This window comes from Cololabis saira, chromosome 19, assembly GCF_033807715.1.
Source record: "Cololabis saira isolate AMF1-May2022 chromosome 19, fColSai1.1, whole genome shotgun sequence".
NCBI lineage: Eukaryota > Metazoa > Chordata > Actinopteri > Beloniformes > Belonidae > Cololabis > Cololabis saira.
The window spans coordinates 12,572,387-12,600,297 of NC_084605.1; the positions used below are offsets into that span (position 1 = coordinate 12,572,387).

Here is a 27,911-nt window from a genome sequence, read left to right on the forward strand (position 1 = left end):
TCATCTGAGAAGGTGGGGACGATGGAGGATTGGGCGGATTCGAGTCAAGGCGGGGGATTTTCCTCCACTCCCTCTCCCCAGTGGCGGTGCACATTGCGTGGCCACGACCAGGGCCACCAAGGCCCCCTTTGTCCTGGTAATCACCAAGTGGTGAGTGATGGTGCTGTGGCCTCCCGCTCCCGAGAGGCAGCAGGGTTTTGCAGGGGAGGGGCTGGAGATGGAGAGGAGAAGGTGCAGGAGTGGAGAAGCCTGGAATGTTCCCAGAAAAGACAGAGGGTGCGAAAGAGAGCAAAAGAAAGGAAAGGAAAAAGAGGCTGTTGGAAGATGTGGCAGCGGTGGGGTTGTAGCATCTGTGCTCCTCTCGCAGGTGCACTGCACAAGGAATGTGCTTTGCTGTAATGACTGAATAGGGCTTGAACTATGAATGAAATAGCAAAAAAGAAACTTTTAGCAGCAAAAGAATAGTCCAGACATCACTCAATATATTTCAAGGCAGTTTCTGAGCAATTATTTCTATATGACAAGCCCATATTTACCAGGTTGACGTGTTTTAATTAATTTCCCTTCGGGGATTAATTAAGTACTTTTGACATCTAATTAGGTTCACCACATGCTTCTTTGATTTCATGTCTTGACTCACTAATAGATGGACTTGAGCACTGAGCGACGGATGAACGTCTAGACCGGGGGTCGGCAACCCGCGGCTCTAGAGCCACATGCGGCTCTTTAGCGCCGCCCTAGTGGCTCCCTGGAGCTTTTTCAAAAATGTTTGAAATTTTTTTCTTTTTTTTTTTTTTTTTTCCTTTTTTCTCTTTTTTTCTTCCTTTTTCCTCCCTTTTTAATCTCGACATTTTGACTTTTTTCTCGACATTTTGACTTTTTTTTCAACATTTCGACTTTTTTCTAAAGATTTCGACTTTTTGCTCAAGATTGTACTTCAACATTAATCTTGACATTTCGACTTTTTTCTCAACATTTCGACTTTTTTCTAGAAATTTTGACTTTTTTCTCGAAATTTTGACTTTTTTCTCAACAATTTGATTTTTTTCTCGAAATTTTGTCTTTTTTCTCAACAATTTGAATTTTTTCTCGAAATTTTGACTTTTTTCTCGGTATTTCGACTTTTTTTTGGCATTTCGACTTTTTTCTCAACATTTCGACTTTTTTTCTCAACATTTCGCCTTTCGCCATTTGCCTTCATTATAAGGCTTACACAAGACTCTTCATTTTTTTGCGGCTCCAGACATATTTGTTTTTTGTGTTTTTGGTCCAATATGGCTCCTTCAACATTTTGGGTTGCCGACCCCTGGTCTAGACGATGTGCAGACATCGAAACACATCCGAATCATTGGATCTTAAGTTGATGCAAGGGGCCATAGGTCAGCTCCCCCCAACACACACATACCACCACGGCTCTTTCCTCCCCGCTCCTTTTTCACCCTTCTCCCACGCTCCTTCCACACCTGTGCTCTCACTAGCAGCCAGGTCCCATTTCCCTCATACTCTGTCGTACAGAAGCATGAACACACACAGATACCAGTGTTACAGACATCGCTCTCTCTCTCTCTCTCTCAGACACACACATTCCAAGCCTTCCCAGCTGCCCGTGCACCTGGACTGCCAGCTGTCATCACTGTGGTAACTGGCATACAGCAGGCTGTGTCACTATCACCTGGCTCATCTGCTTCAGATGGGGAAAAAGAATTGGACACAAAAGGAACAGAAAGGCAGAAAGAAAACAACCGGAAAGGCAGAGAGGTGATGGACCAGAAAATGATTATGGCGAAGATAGAGGAAATGAAGTGAAATGAGGGTGAACACATCAACAGAGTACGGGAACAGTAAACCAGCCATCGGTTTAGGGGTGAACAATGTCACAACTGCCTAATACATAACATAACAAGAGCGGTTTCATCTGGTTTTCCTCTCCCGCTATTCCACACCTGCTCACTAGACTTGACTGCAGAGTTTCCCACATTGACCAATTTATCAGAACATCCAACACTTGTCATGTACCATCAGCCTCACTGTAGAATCACTATAAGTATCGCTGAACCAGCATAGGGATTTTAAAGGGGACACATTCTGCCTTTTTTAAAGTTTAGATCATTTTCATGGTCTAAATCAGTGGTCCCCAACCCCCGCGCCCCGGCCTGGTACCAGGCCGTGAGTCATTTGGTACCGGGCCGCACAGAAAGAAAAAATAATTTCTGTAGCCTCGACTGATGATGGTTGACTCTCAAACTGATGGTTCACAATGTTTTTATTCCTTGGATTTAAATACACTGCAAACACACCGTAAGAGCTATAAAGGAATAAAATAAAATAGAGTTAGTCTTTCTACATTCATATAAGTTTAATTTAACTTAAATACAGACCGATAAAGCTGCTCGCTCGGTAATAACAGCTACAGGCTGATTTATGGTTCCGTGTTACACCTAGCCTACGCAGGGCCTACGCCGTATGCTACGCTGTCGATTTAACGCAGAACCATAAATCAGGCCTACCGTTAACCACAATACATGAGTAACCATGGCAACCAAACTCAAGCTGGATATAAATACGGCATAACATTTGCAAAGAAAACAAATCCTTATCAGCAGGAGCTTTTTGTGTCAGTTAGGCTCCACTTTAGCATTCAAGACACTAGTTTAGTCTTTCAGACAAACTTTCTACTGCCGTTAAACTTTTACCCTTAAAGTCCGAAGCGCTGGATGTTTACAAGGTCTCGGCGAGACAATACCACAGTTTTTAATGTTGATCTTGTCATTTTATTTAGTTTTTAATCAGCTACACCTTTTAGATGGGGCCGTGAAAATATTGTCAGACATTAAATCGGTCCGCGGTTCAGAAAAGGTTGGGGACCACTGGTCTAAATAAAATATTTGCTACATATGTTCATCAAAACAATGCTCACTTAGCTTTGTCTCTCACCAGGGGCTGACACATGAACGTCCTCAAGATGTGCTGCCCCTAACTGGTCTGGAACGCGTACATGGTGAGTTTTTAAGGTTTGACAAACACTTTATATTTCTTCTCATTCCAGACATAAGGAAATTCAATCAGACTTTTACTTTTTTTTTTAAAGTGAAGCTAATTCATACCAAAGATAAATACATTGGGCATAGGTGTGAGTGTGAGTATGTGTGGTTGTTTCTCTGTATGTGGCCCTGCGATGGCCTGCCCAGGGTGTACCCCGGCTGTTCGCTAGAAGAGAGCTTGTATGGGCTCCAGCAGATCCCCGTGACCCTAAACAGGAATAAGTAGGTATAGATAATGGATGGATGTTATTTCCACACAAAAGAGAGGTAATCAAATTCAAATGGGAACCCTGTTGTTTTCAAAGATCAGATCTATTAAAGTCAGTTTCATAACACATGTTTGTGTAAGTGTATCATTGCACGACGGAAGGAGATTTCTAAGGACCCCATAAAAGAGTTGTTGCTGCTCATCAGGATGGAAAATGTTACTAAACCAACTCTCAAGAGGTCAAACTCCACCAGCAAACAATCAGTCAGACTGTGTGAAAATACAAAAATGGGACAGGGTCCAGCCCCCCCAAGTCCACATACAGTACATAAAAACTACAGAGAAGCAGATTACCACTCAGAAAAAAAAAAAAAAAAAAAAGACAAGGGTGTATTAATACAACTTGTTCCACTCTGATATAAAAAGCTAAACTTTTAAAAGGTCACGATCAGGGGTGTGTAGCAAAACCAAGTCTTTTAGAGACCCCCTGCATGGGCTGCTTTAATTACAGCTGAGGAAGTGGCACATCTTAATGTGAACCACCCCGCTCGACTGTTGCTTCTCATGACTCTGAATGAAAGCAGAAATGCAGTTTAATGTCTTTTATTGTGCCTGTGTGTGAGAGAGTCACACGCTTGCAGTGTGTGGCAAAGCCAGCGTGCAGCATATGGGCAGGCATGTCTGCTCTGCCTGTTAAGCAGAGAGGACATCAAAAGGTGGATTTTATACCTCCCTCCCAAACACCCGATTGCCACCCCTCACTATAAATCCCACCCCAAGACGGAGCCCTTTATGGGACAATAAGAGCCAAATGGCCCCGGAGAAAATGAAGGCAATTCAAAGGTGTGGGATGAAAGATGACAAGAGCTTTCTTTGGGGCTACACATGTTACCTTGAACCTCTGCATTTCTTCACAAAATTCTGGAGATGGAAAAAAGAGGGAGCTAAATACCGTATTTTCTGGACTATAAGCCGCTACTTTTTTCATAGGTTTTGAACCATGCGGCTTATACAAAGGTGCGGCTATTCTGTGTATTTTTCTTCCACCGCTCGGGGCGCTCTAACCGGAATTAGAATCAAAACTAAGACAAAATAAATGCAAAGAAGAATACGCTACTTCTTCTTTAGCAGATAGAAGTAGAAGCAGATTTCAAACAGATATTTAGATAAATAAATACCAGTTATTTTCTCTTGGTTCTGTCCCGTTTTAATCAGCAAAGTTGCTGCCGTGTTAAAAGACAGGTACAAACATGTACATCGTTTACAGTTCAAAATCCTTCTGTACATGTAGTAAATATCTAATCTAACAACATAAATATCTGCGGCTTGCATATTTATTTTTTTTTAAATAGAGCGGATGCGGCTTATATACAGGTGCGGCTTGTATATCTTTTTTTAATTATTTTTTAAAAAATATAGCGGGTGCGGCTTATATACAGGTGCGGCTTATAGTCCAGAAAATACGGTAGATAAAAATTTTCTTGCACATTCAGGGGTTTCTTGTTCTTGTTGCAACACGTCTTCTAGGACGTATTGTCTTCTGACTGCAGATTTTTATCAGCACTGTTGACCTGTCCTGTCCCCAAGAGGTTATAAACATACTTACAGTTGCATATATACATAAATACAATGGGGTTTGCAGTTTTTTAAGGACACACATACACACTCATAGAAAGACAGGGGAGCTGAACCAGATCACATCTGCCTTGGAGTTACTCAGGTGCGATAAGATCATCCAAATACTGACACATGATGTTCGAGGGGGAATCACACATAGGCCAACAACCATACAGTCCAACTATTCAAGCATATACAAGACTTTTGTGGCCTGCAGTGTTGCTGATGGACATGCCAGCACATCAGGCAAAAGCACACAATCACCCATACAAATGCCTTTTCACTCAGCGAGCCAACTTCCACAGTCAATACACACCGAGGCAGTGAATCTCCTTGAGGTTGCCCAACTATGACTCAGCTCCCATATCATGCTCCTATCTGCCCTCTTTTCTCTCCCTCTGTCGTTGTTTTCCCCTTTTATTCATTTAGTTTAATAGTCTGTAATAGTTACCAAGTATCATTAAGGCCAAACCTCTGTGGCTTCTAACAGTGCTGTAGGCAAGCCAAGTGTTTGTTGTCGGCATTTTATTGGCTTCCAGGGAGGAGGGTTGTTGTTGTTCAGTGTAATCTTGGCACGCCAATAACAGGTTTCAATAAAAGCAGCTGCTCTCTTATGGAAGTAACAACCCCCCCCCAGCCCCCCATGTGGAATGAATGGAGAACTTCTTTCATAGTCGACTGTGTTTCCACTCGTCTCACTGTATCTCCAGAATTTATATGCCGCTTCTCCGTTGCCTGACAGGCAAGAATCCCTTTCCTGCTGAAGGGTTTATCTTTGTATTCATCTGTGACACTCGTGTCCTGAGCAGGTTGCAGCAACGTTCTGTGTTGTGGCATGATGATGTCACATGCTTGACCACACTGCCTCCTTTTGGACAGAACAAGTTATTGCAAGTCAATTAAACTAGAATGGCACATATTTCTTATGATTCCTGGATGTGTGGGTCACAAAATGAGGAATTGAAGATTGTTTTTCAGATAATTATTGCCTCGTGTCATTTAGGAGATTTGTACGACGGAGTATTAGGGCCAAACAAAAAAACAAAAAAAGGAAATTCCGAGAATAAAGTCATAATGTAATGAGAATAAAGTCGTAAAATTATGAGAATAAAGTCGTAATATTATGAGAATAAAGTCGTAATATTACGAGAATAAAGTTGTAATATATTATAAATATATAAATATAACTTCACAAGATGCTCAATATTCTTCATTTTAACACAGGGAGAAGACTGCTCTTCCTGTTAGAGTTCTCATAAATTACCACTTTATTTTCATAATATTATGACTTTATTCTCATAAATTACCACTTTATTCATTACGACTTTATTCTCGGAATTTTACGACTTTATTCTCGGAATTTTACGACTTTATTCTCGGAATTTTACGACTTTATTCTCGTAATATTACGACTTTATTCTCATAATATTACGACTTTATTCTATTACGACTTTATTCTCGTAATGTTACGACTTTATTCTCATAATGTTACGACTTTATTTGTCGTAATTTTACGACTTTATTCTCGTAATATTACGACTTTATTCTCATAATATTACGACTTTATTCTCATAATTTTACGACTTTATTCTATTACGACTTTATTCTCGCAACATTACGACTTTATTCTCGTAATTTTACGACTTTATTCTCATTATATTATGACTTTATTCTCGTAATTTCCCATTTTTTTTGTCTTAGTTTGGCCCTAATACTCCGTCGTAGATTTGAGTATGATCAAACTGGAGGTGTAGCAATATGCAGTGAACTAAAACTACTATGGTCCTGGAGTTGGAGTAGTCCAATGGAACGTTTTCATAAACCCTTTCACTTTTTCAACATATTTCATATTTATATTTCATCTTTGAATAGATTAAGTTCCCCTTTAATTTCATTTCATACCGTTCTACTCACATATTTCCATAATATCAAAGCAAAGTTTGTGCATTTTGCTAATTTATTGAAAATAATCAGTGGCCCTTGAAATGCTTGACCAGACTCACTGTGCACCTAACTGACCACATTTAGGAAAAACGCATCGGTCGATGTATGACGAAGTTGGACTTAAGAGATTTTTTGGTTGACCTGCGTGAAAGATCTACTTGGAACCAGCAACTTCTTAGATGTTGCTGACGACTCAAACTGACTAACAGCAGAAACAGGATTTGGAAAGCCTGAGCAAAATAGTTTTTCAGAGAGCCTAGTATTTCTTGAATATTAAGCAATGACCAGAAGCATACCACCAATAAAACATGAATGACCGCTGGAAGATTGTCACCACCAGACCAGTGTAATGATGTTTGCCTCTTACTCAGTTCAAACTTTGGAAAATACTCAAATTATTAATGTGTCTGAAACAGAAAGCTCAGGGACGTTACTCTGTTCTGGACAGCATACAGTTTGTTGGAATTAATATTTCTTTTATAGAAAACATGGCAAAAACTGAAAGTTAAATATTTTGCACAACCGCTTTCTTCTATTATATCTCTCATTTTTCTTGGCAATCAAGCCTGAAAAGTCACTGCATTCTTCAGTCAGAAGGTGCATCAGCGGAGCGGGAGTCCCTAAAAGAGGTCCAGTCTCTCGTGTAAAATTAAAACGTGTACAGACAAATATTATTTAATCTCTGCTGGTGCATGAACATTCCTGTGATGTCTGGCTGACCCTGACAGAGGTTCATGTTTCCTCTCGTGGTTTCTCGAGAGGGTTCTTACTTTTTCACTGCCATCAATCATCCCTTATTTTCTAACCATTCAGCCAATGTTTCAATGTGCAGAGGTGTCATCCAGCAGGGACACGGAAATACACAGTCCAGTGGGTGGTCAGCTGCTTGTGTGAGTGCACAAACAGATCGAACATCCATTTCATTTGTAGTTTTAGTTATGGCAGGAACACAAAACTCTACGGACTGCTGTCTTAACCTGCTGGTTGGCAAATGACTTTTGGTCAAAGAAACAAAGAAATGTCAGTCACCAGAAGACAGCAGTTTTTATATACTGTATATGTATTTATATATATATATATATATATATATATATATATATATATACATATTAATGAAACCTCTTTTCCCCAAAGACTGTAAAATCCAAAAAAGAAAAATAATTTGTCTTTTCGTGGTAGGGCATGCCACCATGTTGTTGTGAAAGAGAACACGCCCACTGTATCTCAATCAAACTTACTCTTACAAGAGAATATGCTGCTTCACATGTTGTGTTGGTGGCAAAATCAGAAACGGCCGCTGTGTCTAGCCGACGCTTGCATCAAACACCAACCATCTGGGGCCTCATCTATAAAGCTTGCTTGCGCAGAAAAAGCGCCTGAAAGTTGCGGAAGCCACCTTCTACGCAAATCCTCGGATCTAAAAAGAAAAAACTAACCGAAAAATCTGCTTATCTTTACGGCAACTAGGACCCTCCCGTAAGAATTTACTTAAGACATGGGGAACTGGCGACGCAGGCAGTGAGGTGGTGAAATGAAGCCAGATTCATGTCATACTCTTAATAATGTCATCACATATCACAACATATATCAGACTTAAAATAATAAAATAATAAAATAAAATAGCGCTGATCGTGTCCCTCTTTGTGTGAAGCTCAGTCAGGACTCTGGTGCTGCTGGAGCTGCAGCCTCTTCTTCACCCGCTTTAGAACAGAACGAATGAGGGGCTGCGTTTAGGGAGCCCCACGGAGCCCCTAAAGGGACTCAGATTTTTTTTCATATATGAGTTTTGCGCGCGTGAAACCTTTAGGTGCTGCTTGTAGGCTATATGGTGCCTAAATTAGGGTCCCGCGTTAAAACGACGCAGAGCCTACGGCGTAGGGTACGCGGCGACGCGCAGCTACGCCGTAGGCTCTGCGTCGGTGACGCAGAACCATAAACCCGCCCTGAGCAGCTCTGAGGGGAGACGGGAGAGGAGGAGGGGGAGCGGGGGGTGAAGCGGGGCTGCGGGGCCGTTGTCGTATCGCTTTCATACAGTGTTTTGATAATTTGCAATTTAAGGCTGAGCCTACCGTTAGTTTTTAAACTGTAAAAAGTAAGGGGAAAAAAAACATGATTTTGAGAAGACGGGGGGACGTGTGTCCCCCCTGTTGCGCCGGGGAACTCACGGCGTTTAGCGCAGCAACGGCGTGCTGCCACTCACTCGCTTTATTTTATTGTATACTATTTATATACTTATTCTAACTTTCACTGTGACCACCAAATAATGTGGTTTTCCTGTCCTCCACATCATCTACAACATCTAAGTCTCCGTGAAAGTCAGTGTCACGGTGGCTGCTACTTCTAATTCATTCTGACGCACAAACAGGCTGCAGGAAGCCACTGCGCATGCTCAGTAGGCTCATCCATATGCATTTATGGGCGTGTACAGGGCGGGGATTCAGCTACGCAGCCTTCCAGCTGGACTGTGATTCATAAAGGAACGTTGCGTGCAAATCTGCGTGCAGATGGTTTTATTGATCCGGATTTCAAAAACCCATTTTGGTCTCAATCGCATCCATAACAACTCTGAGGGGAGTGAGTTTTTTTTTTTTCTACCATATCAGGAGAGTTTATATGAAGCAATAAGCAATACTGATTGACAGTCATCTTAGCCAATGGCTAGCCATTATCAATTCTTCACCCATAATCATAATGCTACTGCTTGTGAAGCAACCAGTAACTTGTACTAAACCAGCCAGACGCAAAAGTAACGTCTCCTCAGCACTGTAGATATTTTGCAGGGAGCAGCTGAAGGAGACGCCAATGAGTCATCTGACTTAATGTTATATCCATGTTTATCCCAGTCTATGGTTAGTATCAACTGCCAGTTACTAAGTGATGATGGCTGCACCATCTATCAATGATGTGGTTAGAAAAAAGATTAAGCCTCCTCATAGCGCATGTGAAATCATTAAAACAAAGCTTTTTCTGTTTTTTTTTTTTTAACCAGGCTGTAAATATGTTTCTTAAAAACTGCTTAAAAACTGGACATCATTCTGTGATAGAAGTATTTACATCAATATCAGTTGTTGGTCCAAACTTTGCCCTCTCTAGACTTTGTTTTTGACAGTTAATAATACAACAATATTTTTTTAAAGCAAGGATAATTATTTGCTATTGTATTCATGCAATTTTAACAATATCTTTTTAAGGAAAATAGAACATTAAAAAAGTTTTTTGTCATTAATCATGGGTTAACTATGAAAATCTTTTGATTAATTGCAATCAAAAAAATTTAGTTATTTGACAGCCCTAAGATACGCTAGCTTAAAGGAGCTTGAGGCTCCTTTTAAGAAATGAGACTCTTTAGCGCCACCCTTCACCACGACGGCCGTTGGCGGTACTGCAGCCAACAGTGAAGCCGGCACGGGAGAACGGGGAGAACGCACATGCAGCGTCATGTGACGTCACATCCGCAGCCCAGCGCGGGAAATTCGGGACCGAATTGCAGCACATTTTGCAGCACACAGCCTGTTCAAGGCAATGGAGAGATACACTAGAGGGCTCATTCTTTTGGGTTTGGAACGCTTCATCTGACATTATTACTAGAAAACTTAAAATGTATACGGATTTTTTTCATAAATCTTGCCACAATCCGGCCTCAAGCTCCTTTAAGATGAATAATTTGTTAATAGTAGAGTTGGCATTTGAAGTGTTTGACGACTTTCTATGGTGCAAATGATGCGAATTCATGTGAATCATGCAGAAATGGCACATCATTTTCCAAAAATGTGTGTCAGAGGTCCCTCTCAGAGTCAAGATTTATTTTCTTTTAATCCAAATCACATTTTCACATGAGCACAATTTAAATAACATCATCATTGGACTGTTCACCTATTTAAGCAAGATACAGTCATCACAAATGTTGTTTTCATGGACCATTTCACAGTCATTTCCTGGTCACATTGTCATACAGTCTTGTTGTCGCAACCCTGAGTGGTCTGATCCCTGAGTCACATCATCTGGTCACTTTGAACTTACTGAAACAGAAAACAGTCTCTTTCTCTGCCAGTTGATGTTCATTAGTGTGTTGTTTCCAAGAAACACCAAACTTCAAGTTCAGTATAACAGCTTGTTGCCATTCTTGGAGGCATATTTGCTAACAGCTGTGTCGTGTAGGTGCAGCACCCTCTATCACTGACACCATAGACCTTTGGTTGTTATCATTTGTTTTTTTCACATGCCGTTGAGCAGGAGGGAGTGATGAAAGAAGTCTGTGTGACTGAGGAATAACACACAAACCAGCCTAAATCACTGTATAATTTTGTGACATTTTCACTTTTTCCCTTATCACTAGGGGCTTGAAAACTCCTTTTGGGAGTTTCAGGGGGTTCATGATTTGCTAATAATACTGGAGCAAACACTGGAACAAAGTTAATCATTTTATTTTTATTAAAATCATGTTAAGGTGTAATTTCCCCTAAAATAACTCGAGAAAACACAATTAGTCCTGTTTTCTGTGGGCTTTTTTTCCCAGTTAAATGTATGTTGGAAAGACAAACATGAGGCTCTGCCTTGACTGGTGGGGTCACTTACTTAAACAGAGCTATGGGGGTTTCCTGAGTTAATGATGGTTGGGAACCAACGGTTTATATGACGTTATAATCATGGTTTTATGACTGTGACCTCCCAAAGGCATCCAGAGGTTATCCATGATTCACTCAGATAATGAGCCTCATCATTTAGCCTGTCACTCTCTCTCTCTCCTTTGAGGCCAAGCCTAATCTTTGACGCCAGCAGAGCACCGAAGAGGTACAGCAATTCCTTGCAAAATGAGCCACTTTAGAGTGGTACCACCTTAACTTGAACACTTTGAAACACATTTTCTCTAAAGTGCATCTTGCGCGTATTTGCTGAAAGTATCCAGGAGATTTTGTTTGGCACCATGAGATACAAGCCCTGAAATTCAAAGTCATTAAGGTTGTGCAGCGGCTCTGACAATAATTCATGTCTTTTTTTCTTAAATAATGACTAATATTAAGGAGAGTAAACTATTTATCAAACTACTGCACTGGAAAAATCTAGCATCTATAATTATTTTCTCAACATATTTTCAACTTATTTCACTGCGTGAATACAAATAAAATACAATTTTATCAGATCAACAGAAAAAGGCTGCAAAACTTGCAAAAACTTTGGCAAGACATGTGGATCCCTTTGGCTGAGAATCTTTACCTGTCCAGAATCCACCTGGAAAGGGCTTTTGCGTGCTGTTCCTGCAGTTTGTTAACTCAAGAGCAGTCAGGGCACAGTGCCAACTGTCAAGAACTGCAGGGACACAGTCTGCGATGTGATGGGTCAGAGCCTGCACAACTGAACAGCAGAGGCTCCTGTTGAAGGCCACAACGACGACCCCAAGGACTGTAGGACGGAAAGAGATGGTTGACTTCCTGCACCATGCTGGTGCAACCCAGTCTGAGCCTGCAAAATGGAAATTAGTTTAAAGGTTTATTGGTTTATTAGTTTAAAGTACATCTTTCAATACACCAGAACATGTTTTGCTCTAATGTTGCACAATTTAAGAGCTCATTTACTAATTTTCATCAACAAATATGCAATTGATAAAATGTCCTGTCTTGGTTTTGGGTTTGATTAGTTTCTGTTTTATTTTGAAAGTTTTTGTGTTTAGTTATTTCTTCACTTCCCATGATCCTGATTGTTTGCCCCTGTGTCTTGTCAGCCCCTGTGAGCAGTGTTGCCAAATTAGCAATTTCACTATATTTATAGGCAGGGTGCAATTTGCCGGTGGGGACGGTGGGGATTTCCCCCCCTCTGGTTTACACGTCCTACCCTCTGCTGAATTATTTTTATCCTCGGTGGGGACAAAATGTTTCTCCCCCACCCAAAGTATTTTCACCATTACATCGTAATTATTAACAAGTAATAACAACCAAAATACACAGAGTCCGTGTTCATTCTGCTTGTGCTGTGATTTTCATACCGGGAGCGAGTCGCGCCCACAGAAAGAAGTTTTATTTTGAAAACCAACCGGATTTTCTTGCATTCCAAAAGTGCGACTTCCGGTCCGCCAAAATAAAAGATAGAGTCAGTCAAATGAATGAAAAAATGAAAAGAATCTAGAGCAGCATATCCTCATATTTTACAGGATCACAACCAAAAATCCAGAGAAAAAATGCGACAGAAGATGAAACCAGATGTGACATTGCTGATCGGATGGTGGACGAGATCATCTCCCCGGCTGAGGAGAGCTCCCATGTTTTCTGTTAAACTGATATTGAGAAAGAATTAAAAACATATTAATTTTGTTTATTTATTTTTATTTGGCACATTTAAAAACAATATTAGGAGAAAATATTTCTTCAAATACAGTGGTTCAGTTCATGTTCAAAATAGGCCTACCGCCTACGTTACGTAGCTTAAGTATAAGGTTTACACAAGAAACAAGTTTTCATATAGCCTATAGTACTGTTGGGTGGTAATTTTTCTGAATAAAAATATTTCTCAAAATTATCCCCCCCCTCTGGTTTTTTCACAAATCGCACCCTGTTTATAGGTTTTCTACGGAAGAGTATTAGGGCCACTTAAAAAAAATAAAAAGAATTCTGAGAAAAAAGTCAGAATTCTGACTTTAATCTCAGAATTCTGAGAAAAAAGTCAGAATTCTGGGCCACTTAAAAAAAAATAAAAAGAATTCTGAGAAAAAAGTCAGAATTCTGAGAAAAAAGTCAGAATTCTGACTTTTTTCTCAGAATTCTGAGATTAAAGTCAGAATTCTGACTTTTTTCTCAGAATTCTGAGATTAAAGTCAGAATTCTGACTTTTTTCTCAGAATTCTGACTTTTTTCTCAGAATTCTGAGATTAAAGTCAGAATTCTGACTTTTTTCTCAGAATTATTATTATTTTTTTTTAGTGGCCTAGAATTCTGACTTTTTTCTCAGAATTCTGAGATTAAAGTCAGAATTCTGACTTTTTTCTCAGAATTCTGACTTTTTTCTCAGAATTCTTTTTATTTTTTTTTAAGTGGCCCAGAATTCTGACTTTTTTCTCAGAATTCTGAGATTAAAGTCAGAATTCTGACTTTTTTCTCAGAATTCTGACTTTTTTCTCAGAATTCTGACTTTTTTCTCAGAATTCTGAGATTAAAGTCAGAATTCTGACTTTTTTCTCAGAATTCTTTTTATTTTTTTTTAAGTGGCCCAGAATTCTGACTTTTTTCTCAGAATTCTGAGATTAAAGTCAGAATTCTGACTTTTTTTCTCAGAATTCTTTTTATTTTTTTTAAGTGGCCCTAATACTCTTCCGTAGACTCTAGTGTGAAAGCACGTATTGTTTTTTCACTTGTTTTTCAGCAAAGAGCCAGTGCATCCATGGGCCTGTCTCCTATACGAAAGCACTCTCTAGGCAGCAAAGCTCTTGCACAGCAGCCCCCCCCCGCTCCACCAGAGCTGGAGGTGCTCACCTCGCCGTGTCCTTCAAATGAATTGCTCATGCATGAAGCCACCGCTGCTTGACCCTGTACTTGCCCAGTGCTATTGAGTAATAATGATTTATTTATATATCTATACATACAGCTTGGTCTCATAGAGATGCAAGGTCTCCTTTTCAAGAGAGACGTGTTTTACACAATAAAAACATTACCTTCGATTTAAAAAAAAAAAACTTTAAGATTTGCTCAATATCAAGAGTTGCAAAGACATCATCAATATGATTGTAAATACAAGCATAAATTAATTTATAACAGGAGATTAATATATGGATCTAATTAATGTAATTATTTAAATAATTACTCAATGGCACTGCACTGGTCTACAAGATAAAGGAAGGAGGGTTAGAATTGTTACGTAAAAAAAAAAGTAAATTTGTCGTTTTAAGCACTTGTCTGATTTTCAACCAACCCAAGCAGCCCCATGTCACTCCATTGCTCACTGACTTCCACTGGTTACCGGTGGCCACACACATTAAGTTCAGCCACTTCTGCTGACCTACAAAGTGCTATCTGAACTGCTCCCTCTTACGTGCACAATCTGGTAAAAACCTCTATCACTACACACCCATGTTCAGCAAACGAGCACCGTCAGGCAAAACCAACTCTACAGCCACGCCAATCCAGACGTTTCTCCTACGTTATCCCCCAATGGTGAAACAACCTCCCAACTAACATCAGAGCAAGTGTGTCACTGTTTTGCTTTAAGAAGCTTCTGAAGAAACAGCTCTTCCGAGAGCGCTTTTCCTCTAAATAATATGTTTCATTGCTTGTTTTGTGCTATTACTGTGAGTCGCTTTGGATAAAAGCATCTGCAAAATGACTAAATAAATAAATAAAGTTATGAAAATATAGGAAGATCAGAGTAAAGTATAAGTAAAAACGTGTTGAAACACAGCTGCAAGAGCAGGGAAGTATGGAACAGGCAGCAGCACTACGGTAATTAGACTTGTTTACTACTGTACTATTTGTCCAGTCCAGCTCTGAAAAACAGATGAAAAACTGACATGACACGAAAGTTGAGAATTTCTATGATGGCTTGAATACACTGTGCAATGTCTGCCTTCATAGACGGCATCCAAGACAGGTTACTCTTAGGCACAAACCCCCAAGTTAATCTTTGAAAAATAAACTTAAGTAAAAAGAGAAGTCTGATTAATACTTGGAACAAGTGATTTTGTGAAATGACAACAAAAAACAACCTCAAATAGTGTATGGTGATAAACTGACCAGGACCACAACAGTGAATGCAATGTCCTGACAATGAAGCACAGAGGTGGGAGTATCATGACATGAAGCAGGATAATTGCAAAGAGTTGTGGGAAGATAACAATTAAGACTTTGTTGGCAAAAAGTGTTGGCAAATATTTGAATCTCCAGAATGAAATGTTCCTTTTGGTGTGTTGGGTCCAGAGGTGTCAAGTAACGAAGTACAAATACTTCGTTACCTTAGTTAAGTAGAAATTTTGGTTATCTATACTTCACTGGAGTAATTATTTTTTTACTTTTTTTTTACTTTACTTTTTACTTTTACTCCTTACATTTTCACGCAATTATCTGTACTTTTTACTCCTTACATTTTAAAAACAGCCTCGTTACTCTATTTCATTTTGGCCTTTAAAAAAAAACTATCCAGTTAAATTGCTCCATCCGGATAGAGTGAATTTGGTTGTGGTTGTTTCAGATGTTCTTGTCCAGTTTTGTTCTTACATCCGTTCCCTCAGATTCCTGCAACTAAACTTGGATGTACATTCCAATAAAGGTTAAGATAAATGATAACATGCCTCTGAATTTTGACTTTTTGCACCATTACAATACTTATAGGCAACTAGTCATCATATCTCCTGCTCTCTGAAACACATGTTAATGCTCAATAGTACACATATATGGTTCTTTAATATAATTGCATTATACTAAGATGCATTCATTTTCAATGGCTTTTGTCCTTAATGGCTTTTTTCCCCCTTACATTACTTTTACTTTTATACTTTAAGTAGTTTTGAAACCAGTACTTTTATACTTTTACTTGAGTAAAAAACTTGAGTTGATACTTCAACTTCTACAGGAGTATTTTTAAACTCTAATATCTATACTTCTACCTGAGTAATGAATGTGAATACTTTTGACACCTCTGGTTGGGTCCCATTATTAAGTTTACCTCCGAGAGATCTCTCAGTTTTACATGAAGATGAAACCTGTATGTGAGAAGTTTGCATGTCATCCCCGTCAGGGTTCCCCCATTCTTTCCCAAAAACACTTATGATACTTGTTTATTTGACACACGCCATAAAGTGTGGGGGTTTTTCTGTACTGTACGTGGCTCTGCGATGGACTGGCAATCTGTCCAGAACTGTCATTTGCTCAAAGACAGCTGGGATAGGCTCCTGCAGACCGCTGTGACCCTGAATATAAACACCTGGCCATAGATAACGGATGGAGGAAAGTGAATACTCTTCAGATGAACTAACAGGTCACAGTGGTGATACAATATTGACTCATTTGATATCATTGACACTTGTTAGGCACAGCAGAGTCAAACATGTACCTGCAGTGAAGGATTGCTGCTTTCTCACCTGGTGAATGTAGCAGGGGTGTTGAGGTGATGAAAGAGAGCAGGCTGACACAGGAGGGAGGAGCGTTGACACACATCCACACAAGACTGACCCAGTGGACCCAGGTGCACCCTTAGTGCACTTTCTGGTAGCCGAGTAGGGACAGATTTACTGCAGAAGTTCTTGAGCAATTTATGAGCGAGAAAAAGACATTTATTTCTTTTAGTTGTTAATTTGAACCGAATAAGAAATGAATGGGTTCTGTTATGCTGCTATTAAGCAGAGGTGGAAAAAGTACTGAAAAATTATAATTGAGTAAAATTATCTTTACTTTGCTTAAATCCTACTCAAAGTAAAAGTAAAAGTACTCATCTAAAAGTTTACTCGAGTAAAAGTACAAAAGTACTTCATTTAAAATGTAATTTGAGTAAAAGTTACTTTCAGTTATTTAATGCAAAAAAAGGATGAGTCACGAATCAAATGAATCAACTTCGAGGTATATTAAAGTACACATCCACACTTGTTCGAGTACATTTTTTTAGATGTTGATGTCTTGAATGCTGAAAGCTCCGCACATTTTACACTGCATTATAATGTTGTTGCCTTTTGTGCTTTTGAATGAGAATAAGTCTGGCCGAGGGTTTTTGTGGTTTTTGTGGCTGGTTTCTGCCCGCATTTAATTTTTTCACCATAAATTTTGTACTCAGTAACGTGAGGGGGTTCAAATGTAGCGAAGTAAAATACTTGGGTCAAAATGTACTCGAGTAAAAGTAAAAATTACATATTTCAAAAACTACTTAGAAGATTACAAATTACTCATAAAAAGTACTCAATTACAGTAACGTGAGTAAATGTAATTTGTTACTTTCCACCCCTGCTATTAAGTCATTGGAATTAATGATGGAGTTGCACTTATCTTGCAAATAGGCTTCCAAGTACTTTCAAAGATTTTTTTAAGACCAATTCGCAAATTCATAACTATAATACCAGACAATTTGAGGATCTCCATTCTTCATTCAGTCGTACCAATAGCAGTCAGTTCTCCATCAAAGACAGAGGTGCCTCACTCTGGAACTCTCATATACTTATCGCAAAATCTTCACTGTCTATTAATAGTTTTAAACAGAGATTGAAGACCAGCCTTATTGACCAAGCGTCTAGAAGTGCTTCCACTTAAGGTGGACTCACTTCTGCACGTGCACACCGAGAAATTGTCTGTTTATATCCATCTTTTTTTAACGCTGTTTTTTTGTTTTTTTGTTCTTGCTATTATTTCAATACAATGTATTTTTCCTGGTGAGAACTTTGAATAAGCCCATTTAGGGCTTCCTTTCTCACCTGCACATATTTTCATGTTTTTTTATGTTTATTTAAACTTTTGTACCGTTTTTTTATGTTGTGCAAATAAACAAATCAAATCAAATCAAATGGAGTTAATATAAATTACTGATCTTCAACAGGAATGCACTCTTTTCATTTATTCATTTTGTCCCACCTTGTGACAAAGTGGATAAAAGAGGTATATGCGTTAGACTAGTTGGGGCAGCACTGAAGGATATCATGCCAGTGCGTATGTTTCTGTACCTGGTGAGTGATGTAACCACGGACCCGCTCCAACATTCCCATACAAGTGAACTCTTGAGGAGTGAAAGGCTTCACCTGGAAAAACACACACAAACACTTTCATTCAGCTCTACTGTAAGCGGGACGTAGGGAACACAAGGTGTATGTCTACATGTGTCTAAAAAGGCTGATTTGTGGTACTGCGTGTTCAGTCAAAACTACCTCGGTGCTTAAAATAGCCTTGACTGTCTCCCGAACATCAGTCTTGTTGGTCATGTCCACAGTCCACACATACGGTTTTCCAATGAATTCCTCGGCATACGGGTGCTGGGAGGAGATCTGACATCCAAACTTGTTGTTAGATCATCATCTAAAACCCATATCCCACAGTAACTATGCACAATAGTTGTTGTTCGCTCCACTGTTTTCTTTTTTTTCTTGTAGACTACTGAGTACATGTCCAGCCACCTGTCTTGTGGTGGGTTTGCCCTTGTAGAAATCATTGTTCTCTGATGTTTGTGGAGGGTCAAATCGTGGCTGAAGGAAGATACAGCCCAGAGCTATGGCTTCAATGGGAGCCGGACCCTCGTAGGGGAAACCAAGACCTACAAACACCTGGAAGGGAGATGGAAGCAGAAGAAGGAAGGCTATTCTCTTGATGAAGGTCCATCATAAAGTGTCAACAAAATAGGAAGCTGGAAAGATCTAAAGTTTATTTATTTATTTTTAATTTTTTATGTACACATTTAAAGGAGAATGAGGCTCCTTTTAAGAAATGAGACTCTCTAGCGCCACCCTTCACCACGACGGCCGTTGGGGGTACTGCAGCCAACAGTGAAGCCGGCACGGGAGAACGGGGAGAACCTGCATGCAGCGTCATGTGACGTCACATCCGCAGCCCAGCGCGGGAAATTCGGGACCAAATTTCAGCACATTTTGCAGCACACAGCCTGTTCAAGGCAACAGAGAGATACGCTAGAGGGCTCATTCTTTTGGGTTTGGAACGCTTCATCTGACATTATTACTAGAAAACTTAAAATGTATACGGATTTTTTTCATAAATCCTGCCACAATCCGGCCTCAAGCTCCTTTAAATAGGATTCATTTCTTATCTGACCTTGGCTCTGCGGAGAAGTTGTAGGAATTGTTCCTGAGTCAGGAATCCGTGGTTTCTGACGAAACTGGGCAGAATGGAGTTGTGTCCCGGAGGCTGGTAGACAGTGGCGTGAGTCTCAAGCTCCTCACTGATCACCTCCACATACTCTGATTTACCCTGGTTTACACAAACAAAGAAAGACACAGATATACAACTGAGGATGGACTCAAAGGTGCAGTTTAGGTATAAATCTGTTGATCTGTATGTTGTATTTCCAAACCAGCAAACAACGCAAAACATAATACTCTCGTTTAAGGCAGCATAAAAGATGCAGAGCAGTCTTTTTTTCTGTTTTCAACATTGAAAGATAAAGGTTTAAAAAGAAAAGGTATTTTAGTGAGCCTCTTCTTCGATTGTCTCTCAGCTGATGAGGATAGGATTAGAAATGTGTGTCTTCCTAAAAGCGATTGACTTTTTCTTTACTTAATTTCACCTGGAATCTAAATCCTAACCGTAATGCGGACCTGTAACTCAGTTCGGTGACAGGTACTACTTTGACTTTTGTTGCACAAACAGATAAAAGGACTCTCCAACAGGAAGACCTCTCCATGAGGTCTTCCTGTTGGAAAAAGAGCTGATGTCCTACTCAGAACATATTACAAGATTACAGTGATGCATCATGCAAGCTTGTTACTGCCGCTGCCAACTGACCGCTAAAAGCTACCTCATGCAAACACTCCTCAGAGATACAATCTATCCCTTTTAAAGTGCCTGCAAAAACCTTGTTATGTAAAATTTAACCTTTTGACATGTTTCTTGCAAACTCAGTCTTTCTGCAAAAAGTCTGTTGTTTTGCTCTACCTGCCACATGTATGCCTGTTTGCCATAGACAACTGCTATCCCATCTTTCCTGTAGCTCTCCGGGCCAAGCTCTCCCCCGGTGCTCTCCGTCTTCACTGCCTCTTCACTCACAAAGCCCAGGAAGGAATTATCAGGAGTATGAGCTGGAGAACGTGGAGAAGTCAGATTACAATAAATAAGTGCGAGCGTGTGCACATCTGTGCTCACGCTTTTTGGTCAAGATTCACTGCTTATTTTTTCAACACATGATCAAAGATGGTGAACACTCATGCACCCATCTTCACCAACGATGAAACAAAACAATAAGCTGAGAGTGGAAAATGTGACCGGAGGAAAAGATAAATTACTTTTGGCCACCATTACTGACAAGGCTTACTAAGACTACAGATGAATAACAGTTTGTATTGAAATGTTGTTGGAGAGAAAAAACATACTGCGCAGCATTAATCATCTGTCAAGGAAAATGAGAACTTTGTGTTCAAGACGGGGTTAGGTGTTTGGATAGGCAGCTGCTGCTTTCTGACACCCTGTAGAAGGTGTTAGAGATGAGTATTTACTTTACAAAGAATGGGCCAACAATGGTATCTGTCCAAGCATCCATTTGAATTTCACTGTGTACACGCGTGCGTGCGTGCGTGCGTGCGTGCGTGCGTGCGTGCGTGCGTGCGTGCGTGCGTGCGTGCGTGCGTGCGTGCGTGCGTGCGTGCGTGCGTGCGTGCGTGCGTGCGATTGTTTTGCACAATTATGCCTCAAGGTCGTTGTTTCAATAACATTTACCAAATCTGTCCACATTCACACAGAACAACATTTCCTGCTGGATATCTTATCTGTCTGCAGTGACTGTCTAAGTTCACAATTTCAAACACAAACAAACCCGTATAAACGCACACTTGAGACCTGTAGCGACAGGCAAAGACATTATATGCTAGTGCAACTTGTGGAAGCATGGGAAGAAGTTGCATGTTCGTTCTTCCTTTCCTCTCCTCCTTCTCACATCCTCAACTAGCAACCATATCTCTCCCCCTTTGCAGGACAAATAAACAAAGGTTCCAGACTGACGAATGAAGCCCAGCTCTCTGGGCCCACAGCATCCAGCTCGTCTCCATCCCCCCGCAGGATGGGAAAGACAACAGGGAGAGGTGTTGGAAGAAAAGTGCTGTCAGAGGACCAAATGTATTTCACCTGAGCTATTAAACCTCTGACTACTAGCATGGTTCAGAAGGGTGTATAAGGAGGACATTAGCGCCTCGTACGCTCTAGACTTACGGAACATGTTCATGTACTGCAGAGGCTGCAAACCCCAGCTGCCCCATAGGGTTTTATATCCACGGCTCTCTGCATAATTTGCCAGGTTAAAGGCCGGTTCAGTCCCAAATGAGTCCAAGATCCTGAAGCGGCAACTAGAATAACATATGAAAATGGATTTTGCTTGAATATCTTCATTTATACATAATTTATTGCATGCAAAGCTACCTTCATCATGTGATCTAGATATTTTATACTTGAAAGCATAAATAGTGAAAGTGGTCAAACATTTATGATGTCACAAAGTGCCAAATTCATGTTTTAAAAAGAATGATCAGAAAGTAAATTAAATATACATCCTATCCCCATGGTTTAATTCTATCTTTATGCGGTTATGGTCATACTGGTAATGCTGGAAAGCCATTCCCATGGCTGCTTGGAGGTGAGCAAGCCCGTGGTAGTCGGTGTAAATGAGGTCAAAGGTGAGAGGCCCTTGAATTGGACAGCTGCCACGTCCTGGTGCGGCACCTATCAGCCTGGAAGAGTTACAGGAATCATTTTTAACACACTTCAAGGAAACACAGCATTAATGTTGTTGCTTTTGAGAGCTCTACAGTGTAGAAATGATTACATGGCAATAAAGTTTAAAACAATTAATTTCAAATAAATGGAGTCATCATGTATTTACTTTAAAGGTAATTTATTATACATTTTTAAAAAGAAATAAGAAGATTAAACTCTTGTTGTTTTCCTTTTACTGTTAATGGCAAATTCTTAGTTGTAGCCAGTACTCGAGTTGTAAAAAAAAATCAGGGTGGATGGTGGATTTTATCATATGGGGACAGATAATTTATGCTGATTACAAATAATATAATATATTACAAATAATAGCACTGACCAAAACACCTGCAGAAATACTGCAGGAATGACATAGCAGCAGTTAAATGCAGCCTTCTGTAAGCTTTAAATATCCACTGGGCTTACATCAAATACATCAAAACACAACAATGAAAAAACGTTTTCTGAACTTATCAATATGACTCTGTCCTTCACAGGGTAAGTAAAATGGATCACTGCTAAAACTCAAAATCTTAACAAGAATATTTGTCTAATTTCTAGTTTAAAAAAATGTCATTACATTTAAGACTCATCATTGGAAAAAATTACAATTTTCACCTGTTTCAAGTAGATTTTCACTTAAAATAAGTAGAAAAATCTGCATGTGGAACAAGATTTTATTGCTTGTAATGAGAAGATAAATCTTGTCCCACTGGCAGATTTTCCTACTTATTTCAAGTGAAAGTTTACTTGAAACAGGTGAAAATTGTAATTTTTTCCAATGATGAGTCTTAAATGTAATGACATTTTTTTTAACTAGAAATAAGACAAATATTCTTGTTAAGATTTTGAGTTTTTGCAGTGAAATAAGTCAAATAAGTTATTTTTCTGGTGATGACTCTAAATGTTGAAATAGCAGTAATACCACATTCATTGATGAAATGACATAAGGGATGAAAAGGGGGGATGGCAGTTTTACTGGGGGGATGATTTTGACCGTTTTTATTTCAGGGGGGATGATTTTGACCGTTTTTATTTCAGCGGGGATGCCATTCCCCCTCAACTCGAGTACTGGTTGTAGCTAAAGAAAGAAATTAGGCAAGATTTCTTTTGCAGCCTGACTAAGAAATATTACTTCTAATTGGCAGTCTTGTCTCTCGAAGTTACATATAGTGATTTTCCATTTGTTCCGTTCAATACATCAGTATGCAACATCACAACATCACACCGCAGCTTACTGCCATGGCTGACAACTATGAGCCACGGCAGTGTAACAAGGAAAAAAGTAGTTATATTTCCATTCATCTTTCACCAATTCACCATACGAGTGATTTTATTTATTTTGGTAACAGTAGCACATGTTTTTATCTCTGAAACTGACTGGTGTGTAGTTAGGTAGTTGGATTGTTGAACAGCCTGTATAGCAGAAAGACAGCAGCTTTTTGGTGCTTTGTTTTGGTTTGTGGCCAAAAAGTTACTAAAGTGACACCCCAGATTCCCAAGCTATAGACTCCCATTCAAAAAGCATAAACTCTTCCTAAGACATAAAAAGTAAAAATATGTATCTCCCATGAGATTGTAATGTACATCAAAGAATGATCACTTTCTGATTAGTCTACTTATAATTAAGTGGATATATTTCTATTGAAAGAGTCTCATCTTAGTTCGATCTGCTTTGAAGTGCCGCTGCTCCGGCTCCATCCTGTTCTACCTCTGGCTCTGTAAACACCAACAAGGCAACTGCCAGATGTCACATGCAAGACTTCAAAACAACAGATTAAAAATTAACCACAGTGGCTTGGCCCATTTCCTATATATGGTTGCACACGGTAACCTGTGGAGCTGGCGCTGTGAGCTGCTGAAGGTCAGGTCGTGTCCCAGGACGGTCAGGCAGGCACTGAGGTCGGCCCACTGGACCAGCTCTCCCAGAGGACCGCCTCTTTCCACCATCGTCTCAAACTGCTGGCCGACACTCCCAGCCAGGGCTCCAGGATAAAGCAGTACCTACAGGATGCCAAAAATGAATCATATATATATATATATTGCTCTCTGGGTTTTACTTTCATTGCGCCCTCAGATTGTTTTACATATTTTTGTGCATGTCTATAGTTACAAAGTCCAAAGTCAACAACGAACTGGGTTATTCTCCTCCACAGAAGGACTGCACATGATCTGCCATCACCATGAAACACATTTGCATAATGCCTTCCCCATTGCTAGTTTGGCATGCTTCAAACAGAGAATAAGTGACTGTCTTGTACTCATATTTCTGGATCTTCAGGATCACCTTAAAGAGGAAGGAGCCAAAACGGAGATATTCAAACAGAGTATGAAACAAGGCACTGTATCAATGTACAACATGAGAACTTAACATTAATTCATGTACTGCTTTGTATGCAGATTCTCCCCCAAAAGATAAAGATCTCTATGTATTATCAGCACAACAGTTCTTTAAGATTAAACTAACAGCACATATTAGCACATAGACAGGGCTGCACATAAGTGGGCCGCCAGAGCGCATGCGCCGTCAAAATCCACAGTGCGCTGTCAATCTTGTGCTGCGAAGCGCTTTTGCGTACCAACAGCTGGGGCTCATAAGCGTTGGTGCAACGCGGAACCACAAAACAGCCAGTGTCCGTCACTGCATGCAGCAGTTACCTGCACCAGCAAGACGCTGCTCTCTGATTATGGCTCACAGTTTATGAAAACCCCAAATAAAAAATAAATTAGAGAATATTTTATGAAATCAAGAAACAATTCCATTATCAAAATTATAACAAATAAAGGTTCAATATATCTTGCTTTGCATGTAATAAGACTAGGTAATATAGGTTCACCTTTTAAGTTGAATTATTGAAATAGATTAACTTTTACACCATATTCTAGTTGAATTATTGAAATAAATTAACTTTTACACCATATTCTAGTTGACTATTGAAATAAGTTAACTTTTACACCAAATTCTAGTTGAATTATTGAAATAAGTTAACTTTTACACCATATTCTTCACCTGAAGCAATATTCTACACCTTGGCTGATGTGGACATACAGAGCATAGGCGGCTATTTCAGCTGCTATATGGTTGGCTGTCTGTACAGTCATGCAAGTTCAATGCTATTAAAGAACACGTTTTTTCATATAAAATAAACACATTTTTATGCAGTTTAGAAGTTTTGGGGCTTTTTTTGCGATTTCAGCAGCGCTCCTGCGCTGCTGAAATCGGGGCGTCCTTTATTTCTATGTGCAAAATATGCCATGAGCATCCCAATCTGGCCGATAAAAACTGTAACTTACTTATACTGACTCTACAGACTAACACGCACCATAATTTTTTAATTCATCTTTATACGTGAATAAATATCGTTTTGCCTATAACTTATTCCTGCATCCCTCTTTTATCGATCCGGCGAGACGGGTCACCGCGTTTTTGGAGCCCCAAGTCACATATCCAGGGGCTCCTCTGAGCACCAGACCAAAATAATTATGTGCAGCCCTGCACATAGAGCAAATTGTTATACTTTGTGTGTGCTCTCTGTCAGGTTCCAAGTTTTGTTGACTTTCAAGCAAAGTTGCATGGATACACCTCAATATGGCTGCCTGTATTTAGTTATTTATTAGGATTGTGAGTGTAATGCAAATATACCTTCATCTGAGTTGAGCCTGTGTTGTTGTCGCTCTGCTTCAACCTTAAACCAGCCTCGATCCACCGTTGTGACATTCTTTCCATTCTGGAACGGATGAACTTAACTGCCAAACTGCTGCTGTTGTTGATCGCGTCGTACACTGGGTCCAGACTCTCCCGTATATCAGTCTGTGTGGGATCATAGGATGTAAGTCGTTTGAGATTGATGAGCTGTATAACTTACATAAAACTGGAAGATGAATTAACAATTCCACAATTTCCAAATCAGAAAGGTTCAGATGCTGTTAATAAATAAAAACGCACACAAACACACAAATGTGGTGATTCTTACACTTACTTTGACTTTATTTCAATCAGTCATCTCTCGCAATAGAGACTTTGAAGGCTTTTTTAATGATAAAATACTGGAATTTTTGTGTCTAGGTTCTGATTGAACAAATATCTGCTCTTCAGGCATACAGTACATAGAAATTTGTGGGGAGAAGGTGCAGCGTGCATGGCGGGCGAGAGACATCAGATGGCATGTGAGAAAGAAGTGAGTACTTGCTCCTTAAATAGTACTCAATGTAAGATGGAGTGATTGGAAATAACCATGTTGAAGGGTTTGACCGAGTAGAAAGCATACCTCGAGATGTCTGCCTGAGCTAACTCCTTGGAGTTTCCTCATTCATTTCAAGTAGCATGATCCGAACATATTTGATGTTTTTGTCTCATGTACGGAATTTCATCTATTCATACACATATATTCCTGTCTTTCAGATGTGCAACCCATTCTGAAAGGGAATATAAATTAACGGCCAGTGTCCACAAAAGGCAGAGTCTGGGCAGATAAGATCTGCTTTGTCAACAAAAAAATGAAATATATCATTTTATTTTTCTTTTTTTTAAGTTCATAATTGATGGATTGGAATCCATTTGCATACTTCGTCTTGTAAGGTGTGTAATATAACTAAACTATTGAAGGAAGCTGGAAGAATCTTGGGCATAAGTTTAACAAACACGTGTGATCCCAGATCACTTAGATGCACTGCATCAAAAATAATCTCTGAGCCAAAACTGATAATATCACATGAGCAATAGGTCGACTTAGAAAAATGTTTTTTAAAGGACTAACTTGCAGAGTTGTATTCAACAATGCTAATTAAGGCACCACCATGCAGCGAAGAAGCCTTATGTTAACCTTGCGTCTGGAAAGGACCATCTCACAATTGAAGCATGTATTTCAGATTAATTCCAAAAGTGAAGGCACGAAATTGTCTGGGGTTATCAGTGGCCTTGGTAAAGGTAAATTACACATCTTTGATATCGGCATTCAAGTAACATTTTGCTTTCGTAATGCCATGCTTTCCATGGACATCCACATGTTTGTTTGTTTTTTTTCTTTACTATTTTTTTAACCTCGTCTGCATATATATTACCTAAGGCATATATATATATATATATATATATATATATATATATACATATATATACATATATATATATACACACAAAAAACACAGGGAAATGCACAATGAGCACACGAGCCCTGGACATCTGCAAGAGAAAAAACAAACAGACTCGAGAACAGGCAGAGACACAAGCAGCAACTATATACTATAACCTAATCAAAGCTAGGCTACAGCGACTATCTGTCCCTCAAAACTGCGGAGTGAGTATGTAGGTGAGTGAGCAGATGTGTATGTCTGTGTAGCTGTGTGTGTGTAACAGTCAAAACAATCCACCTGAACTGTAACTATAGTGGAGGAGAGAGGGCGCAACCCCCGCCACCCGAGAGACCAGAAGCCGACAAGGAAGAACCCGGGGACCCAGGCCACCAGCAGCCCCACAGAGGGCCAAAAGAGGGCGGGAGGAAACCCCCCGCCAGCAAGGCGTTTTTAAACCAGAGGCAAAACTGCAATCTGCACACATTACACATGCTGTTGCACTTTGCATGGAAAATGCAACAAAATGAAAACTGAAGCACTTCTACACTTGGTGAATGCTTTTAAGAATTGTGAATTGTGAAGTAAAATATTACAAAATGTAAAAGCTTTACTGTAACATTTTATTTATTTATGTATTTATTTATGTATTAATTTATTTCGAATGTCCTGTAT

General features: G+C 39.6%; 1 protein-coding gene across 1 annotated transcript in view; it reads right to left on the reverse strand.

Moving 5' to 3' along the window:
• Positions 1–11,947: 11,947 nt before the first annotated feature.
• Positions 11,948–27,911, reverse strand: part of LOC133419303 (alpha-1,6-mannosylglycoprotein 6-beta-N-acetylglucosaminyltransferase B-like) — a 30,249-nt gene continuing 14,285 nt past the window's right edge. Inside the window, exons 7-17 of the mRNA XM_061708391.1 lie at positions 25,813–25,980; positions 24,004–24,173; positions 22,016–22,147; positions 21,633–21,766; positions 20,367–20,509; positions 19,527–19,682; positions 18,878–19,024; positions 18,632–18,748; positions 18,431–18,505; positions 16,868–17,028; positions 11,948–12,270 (exon numbers count right to left, since the gene is read on the reverse strand). Coding sequence (XP_061564375.1) covers positions 12,111–12,270; positions 16,868–17,028; positions 18,431–18,505; positions 18,632–18,748; positions 18,878–19,024; positions 19,527–19,682; positions 20,367–20,509; positions 21,633–21,766; positions 22,016–22,147; positions 24,004–24,173; positions 25,813–25,980 — 1,563 coding nt within the window. The 3' untranslated portion in view covers positions 11,948–12,110. The remainder of the gene's footprint in view (positions 12,271–16,867; positions 17,029–18,430; positions 18,506–18,631; positions 18,749–18,877; positions 19,025–19,526; positions 19,683–20,366; positions 20,510–21,632; positions 21,767–22,015; positions 22,148–24,003; positions 24,174–25,812; positions 25,981–27,911) is intronic.